The sequence below is a fragment of the Camelina sativa genome, chromosome 8, assembly GCF_000633955.1.
Source record: "Camelina sativa cultivar DH55 chromosome 8, Cs, whole genome shotgun sequence".
Classification (NCBI taxonomy): domain Eukaryota; kingdom Viridiplantae; phylum Streptophyta; class Magnoliopsida; order Brassicales; family Brassicaceae; genus Camelina; species Camelina sativa.
In genome coordinates, this window is record NC_025692.1 from 11,619,385 (window position 1) to 11,626,413 (window position 7,029).

General features: G+C 37.5%; 1 protein-coding gene across 1 annotated transcript; it reads right to left on the bottom strand.

Moving 5' to 3' along the window:
* On the bottom strand, positions 5,672-6,466 carry LOC104706982 (agamous-like MADS-box protein AGL80). Its single transcript, XM_010423224.1, has one exon. It carries the CDS (start codon positions 6,464-6,466, stop codon positions 5,768-5,770), a length of 699 nt encoding a protein of 232 aa, XP_010421526.1. The 3' UTR covers positions 5,672-5,767.

A 7,029-nucleotide genomic window follows, 5' to 3' on the forward strand; every position in this document is an offset into this window, starting at 1 on the left:
GGTCGAGTGGCTGTTCGAGTACTTGGTCGAGTGCAATAACGGACTCCGGTTGCTTTGCAGAAACGTCACTTGGGGCTTCAGTAACTAATGAATTCCCCCAAACTTGGACTTCACTGTCCTCAGTGACTTCCTCATCAGAGATATGAATGGCTTTTGCAGTGAACTCCCTTGGATTTTGAACAGCTTTTCCAGGGAGTTGGTTGGGTTTAGGAGCTGAAGTAGAGGCAATGTTACTCTCCATATACTTCATTCTGGAGTTGAGACCTTCAAACTTCATGTTCAGATCATTGTACTGTGATGTGAGCCTTTGATTCAACTCAGCAAACTGTTTGGCTTCCTCAATCTTGCCTTGTGTTTGCCCAATCAACAACTGTTGCATCATTGCTCTTAAGTCTTGTTCCTGGCCTTGGTTAGTCTGAAACCCTGGTGGGGGACACAATTGGGGCTGGAACACTTGGTGTTGTTGCTTGGGGATGTAGTTTTGTTGCTGTTGAGGTTGTTGAGGTGGATAGACTTGGTCTTGAGGGTTGGCCACATTGGTGCTCCTATAAGAGAGATTGTTGTTCTTGAAACCTCCTTGGTTGTAGCCTTTGAATCCTCCCTGGTTTTGCATGTAGCACAACTCAGCAAATTCAGGCTCCCCCTCTTGAACTGGAGCTTCCTCTTCACCAATGAAGTGAATGGACTTGGATTGGCTGAGGAGGATCTTGTCAAGCTTCTCATTGACCATCTTCAAATCCTTCTTATACTTGTCCTCTTGATCAGTTGAGGAGCTCCTTATGGTCCTATCATAGTCCTCATTATAATTTCCATCAGATTGAGCAAGATTCTCAACTAATTCCCATCCTTCTTCCACATTCTTGTTGAGGAAGTTGCCATTAGAGGCTGTGTCAAGAAGCATTCTTATCTTGGGAAGCACTCCTCTATACAAGGTGCTTAGAAGTGACTCATTGCTGAAGCCATGGTGAGGACACTGAGTTTGGAATCCTTTAAACCTCTCCCAAGCTTCACAAAAGCTCTCATTATTCCTTTGAGTAAACCCAGAAATCTCATTCCTCAGCCTAGCAGTCCTTGCATTGGAGAAGAACTTGGCCAGAAAAGCTTTCTTGCATGCATCCCATGTGGTGATAGCTCCAGTAGGTAGAGTCTTCTCCCAAAGGTGAGCTTTGTCTCCAAGAGAAAATGGGAAGAGCCTTAATTTGAATCCATCTTCACTCACTCCATTGATCTTTGTGAGGCCACATATTCTGTCAAACTCATCAAGGTGATCTAGTGGATCCTCCATTGGCAACCCATGAAACTTGTTTGCTTGTATCATTGAGATCAATCCACTCTTGATCTCAAAGTTATTGTTTGCTACTGAAGGTGGCACAATTCCAGCCCTTTGGTTGTGGGTATTGGGTGCATCTCCTGCACCAATGTGCCTTGGTCTTTGCTCATGGATAGCTTGTTGCTCCATGATGTCTTGACCTTGTTGTTGTTGAACTACTCTTCCTTGCTTATGTCTCAAACCCTTTTGTAGCCTGTGGATGTTGTCAATAGGCTGTTGAAGACTATCTTTGCCTTTTGACCTTGTGTGCATCAACAAACTCTACTACAGACTCGAACAGGTACACGGTCGAGCGCAGGCTCGAGTGGGTGGTCGAGTCGACTGGGAAGTAATGGCTAATTGGATCCGGCTTCTGGCTCGATCAAGTGCTCGATCACAGCTCGGTCGAGTGGTGGTCGAGTAGGTGGTCGAGTGGGTACCTGAAACACAAAACAGCCAAGCAAAGGAAGATTCGAGTTCAGTAACTTCACAAGTGTTTAAACGAACTTAATCTTAGACTAATAATGATCCTAAATGTCACAAAACACACTCAAATGGGCAACGGCGCCAAATTGAAACTGACTTTCTTTGTGGTGTATGAATGAATGATGTATGGAATGATGATGTATGGAATGAATAGAAGTCAGGGTGTTTCAATTCCCCTTATGCAGTTGCAGTATAAGAGGTGTCAATCCTATCTGAGTGATTGTGAACAATTAAGATGTGCATATGAGTCTAAGTCAAGCCAATTGTAAAGATTGTTTGTCACTAACAATCCTAAAATGAGATATGAAATGCAGAAAGTAAAAACAACTAGAACAAGATACTAAATGCAAACAGAACAGACAAATTAAAGCTATAATGAAACTAGAACAGAGATAGACACTATGCTAATGAACTAATGCAAGACAAGTAATGAACAGGAAACTACGTGAATGCAATGGAAATGAAACAGGAATGAAACAAGACAATCACAAATCAAAAACACAAGTTCTGGGGATGAACTCGAGCAGCACTCGACCGAGTGTAGGTCGAGTACGTGGTCGAGCTAGACTTAAACGTGAAAACAGAGCAACACAAGAAAAACAGAGCAATGCTAAAACTAATCAAACAACAAGCAAGCAATGATATTTAGACTAAGATTTCAATAAACAAAGAAGGCCTTGAGGAGGGATTCATGGGCTGAGCTAATCATTGTGGTTATCTAACTTGGTCAACAAATCTCAAGCAAACATTGAGCTGATCTCTAGACATACTATTCTAAGACATGTTTAATCCACTCTCATGGCAAGAAACAATCAAACCTATGCATTTCTAGACTTGTTCTCACAAAGAAAAGAATCTACACAAGCAGGCATTAAGCAATACATCTCAAACCAAACAAGACTTCTAATCTCTTAGCAAGCCTAATGGTAAGCTCTAGATCTAGCCTTATCTATGCTCCTTAGACATTGGTGTGATGCTAAGATGCTTGAAATCAAACCCTACCTTCTCAGATATAGGATCAGCATTAAGATCATCTAGCCTAGAAGAGATCTACAACAATCAAGCTTGACCAAATCAAACAAACCACAAGATCAACCCAGCCTAACCCATCCTCAAGGTCCTAAACAAACTACTCACAAGAACACATGGTGAAATATGTCAAAAACCCAGAAAATAATGAAACTTGCATCATTAGAAAGATGAAACAGAGATCTACAATATTGATGAAGGAATAAAACTCGAAATCTTAATACTTTGAAAGTTATGAAACAAACAAAATATAAGAATCTAGTCTTTCTCTCTCAAACAAGTACAAAATCTAAAAAAAAAAAAAAGTGCAAAAGGAATAATATCTAAAAAAGGTAAAAACTAGGTTTTAGACTCTCTAAAAAGCTGGACTCTTTGGTGGCTGCAGGTACAAGGGCTTTATATAGGAGATGAGGTGGAAGCCCTAAAAATACAAAAAGTCAAAGTAGTCAACGGCTCGGTCAACTCGACCAGTGCTCGGTCGAGTGGCTGGTCGAGCTGGCTTCTCTCGTGCATTCTCCACTCGGTCGAGTCCTTCTCAGCACACGGTCGAGTGGTGGTCGAGTGGTGCGGTCGAGTTGGACTCCGGACCTTGATTCTACAGCCTTAACTCTCTTGTTTTCTCCTCAGGACAGCTTCACTTCTCCTCAGCATTGCTTCCATGCTCCTTAAGCTCCAAAATCACCTGTTTATGCATAAAAAGATGCAAATGCAATGCAACTACACTCTAATGCATGATTAGTCCTAAAGCTACACAATAATGACCTAAATGGATAGCAAAAGATGCAAAAGTTGTGAATAAACTAAGGGAAAACAAGGTAAAATATATGAACATCAACATACAACCTCTTGCAATAATCATTGAGCTACATAAGCGGTAATCAACCACCACTAGGAATGGGTAGATGTTGGAGAAGAACAAATGGAGATAGTGTGGACTGTTTATTTGTTTGGTAGATATGGCATTCAGCCACAAATCTCTCAACATCATGGAGTAAACCGTCCAATGAAAAGATTCCTAAATGTGCTTAGCACTTGAGGACCCACGAGTGTCCACCCAATTTACCATCATGGCACTCATAAATGATAAGTGGAATAAAGGTAGAGGATTTAGATATGTCTAACGTTTTTAAACTAGAGCTTGTTTGCTTTTACTCAAAAATCAGGTTTTGCATTAGCAGCAGACTGAACCTAGGCAGTAATAGTTGGTAGCTCCTCATCCTTCTTAATTTCTTTGTAAATATCTTGGAGTTCTGAAGGAGTAGATATGGCCAACAAGGACATACACACCTGATCAGCCTCTTGCACTATCTTGGAAAACCCATCAGCTATCGTGTTGTCTAATCTAGGTTTGTAAACAATATCAAATGTGTAACCCAAAAGTTTTTGTCAACCAGTTTTGGAAATCCAGTGATACTTCCCTCTGTTCCAAAAGAAACTTTAAACTCTTTTAGTCTATGTGGACCAAAAATCGCCTGCCCAATGAACAGTGTCACCACTTTTAATCATACAAGACGATGGTCATTAGCTACCTTTCACAGAATGGTTTTAACTGCTCCTTGGCTGTCAACCCGTGGCTAAAGAATCCGAGAGGCACGTGGTCATTCATTAGAATTTCACTTAAGCCAAAATCTGAAGCATCTGATTCAACCACAAAAAGTTTTTGCAAAGTTTGGAAAGATTAGAATAGGGGCTCAAACTTTAGTGAGCCCCTCAGAACCTTGCTGCTGTTTTGGAAGGGTCTGTGGCAACTCCATCAGCAAAAATAATATGGCCCAGATGCTCCACCTGACATTGGTCAAATAGACACTTCTTGTTGTTGGGAAAATGCTGGTGGTGATAGAAGATTTGTAACACAGTGGGGTGTTGAGTATGGCTTCCAACCTACTGTTGTAGATCAAAATATCATCAAAAACACCCAAAAAAATATATTCTCATAAGTGATCTAAATAATTCAAAAATTAAGAAATTTTTGTACAAATTAAGAAAATCATAATTTTTATAGTAATCAAAAAATATAATAATTTTTCTATATGAAAAAATGGTGAAAAATTGGAAAAATCTTGATTTACGTGTTTTGGTCATTCTTGCTTTTTAAATTGCCAAGAAAATATGTAATTTCTTGGTTTTTTGCGAGATTAGTTCCTATTTACGTTAATTTAGTAAAAAAATATAAATAATTTTTTTATTAAAAAACATAGTAAAAATTTGTAAAAATCTCGATTTACGTGTTTCGGTCAATCTTACTTTTTAATCGCCAAGAGAATTTGTAATATTTTTATTTTTTTGGTGAGATTAGTTCCTATCTACGTTAATTTAGCCAAACTAGTTTTAGTGTTAGTAAACCTTTAAGAAAGTTTTAAATTTGACTTTAATTTTCTCTGGTTCAACAAAATCATATTCAACCATATTGACGATTTTTAAAATTATTTTATAGTTTTGAAGATTATATTTCCTTAATTAAATTAATGAAACATTCAAGAAAACAACCAAAAGTTGGGGATTAATAAAATTGTCTCTCATAACCCTAGCTCTTGATTGTTAGATTCACTGATAAACATGTTTTAAGTACTTATTTGATGTAGGAATTTATCCAACTTCGATNTTTTTTTTGTCAACTATTGGGCCACAACAGGCCGGCCCATTAGTCTAATTCCTACATTGTGGAGAGCGGGACTCGATCCCTGGTGTGATGGTGTCTTGTGCATTAAAGACTTACCATTGGACTCGATAATTTTTATGGGTAAAGTTTAATACATAGCTTCGATAGAAAGATAACATCAAGGGAAAATTTTCATTAACTAGAGAAAATGAAATTTCATTCATGACAAAATACAACAAGATGTCAGGACCAACCCAAACATGTAACTAAAACAAAGAGAACTCAAATATAAAGGTTTCTTGAAAATTTAAATAACGAAAACTTAAGATATGATCAAATTCTGATCACCACTGTTTCTTATTCAGATCCAAATCCTTATTGGTGTTCTTCATATTCAAAGTATTCTGAATTTGATCTAGAATCTTTTCATGAAATCCAACAGATGAAGAACCCATCTCAATCATAGGCATGACACTTGATGATGAAGAACCCATCTCAATCATAGGCATGCCACTTGATATTGTAGCGGCATCAATAGGAACAAGGGACGAAGATGATTCATCATCATTCCTCTTCAGAATCTCCATCCTACGATTAACATCTTTGAGATGTTGTTCAATGACAGAACCGAAATCTCGAAGATCACTTTTCGGGAGACGAGAAACCAAAGTTTTGCCACTAAGACAATCAAACATGATGTTTTTCATCTCCAGCTCTTTGTTCTCTCTCCGCGCCTTCCTCCAAGACTCGGTGGCTTTGGTGATCCTTTGTTGGAGAAAGGACTCTTGGTTCACCATCTTAATGGTCTGGTCCATCACCGACATCATCCTCCATTGGGACACAACCTTGTCAGCCTCCTCTCTCGATGGCCACACCTCCGGGTTCGACTCGTACGCACTGTTGACGATAACACAGATGGGGACGTCACATAGTGTTGCCAACTCATGAGCTTTCTTCAGAATACCTCTTTTTCTTTTCTTGAAAGTTGATTTTCTTGCTGTCTCATTTTCAATAAAAGCCATTTTCACTTTCTTTTTCGTCATTATTATTATTATTATTATTATTATTATTATTATTATTTTGATATTTGTTATAATTTTTGAAGGGACTAGTGCTCCTTATATATATATAATCTGATTGTTTGAGTTAAAAAAAAAAAGAAGAAATTTTATCACAATTCAAAGAAATTTTATCACAATTCAAACATATACAAATCTATACCATACCTTGTAAAAGATATCATAATTGGTAGTAACTGAATGGAAAGAAATATTTATATCTATAGAAGTAAATTTACTATTCAATTATGGTTAATTTTTTTTACTTTTATTTATATTATTATACTTTTTTTTTTCTTTTCTAGTTTGCTATCAAGGAGTCTAAATAAGTTTTTTTTCCTGTTAAAATATAGTTATTACCCACTTTATCAACTATTAATTTTCCTTGATATGCAAAAGTTTGAGTATTAACATGCGTAATAGGGCTAATTTTAATAAATTTTTTCTTATCCGTGACCATCATTATTTTTAATTGGGTGCCTTAAAAATCCAATCAAACAGAGGGAATATATTATTTCGGGGTTAATTTCACTACTAATAATTACCTA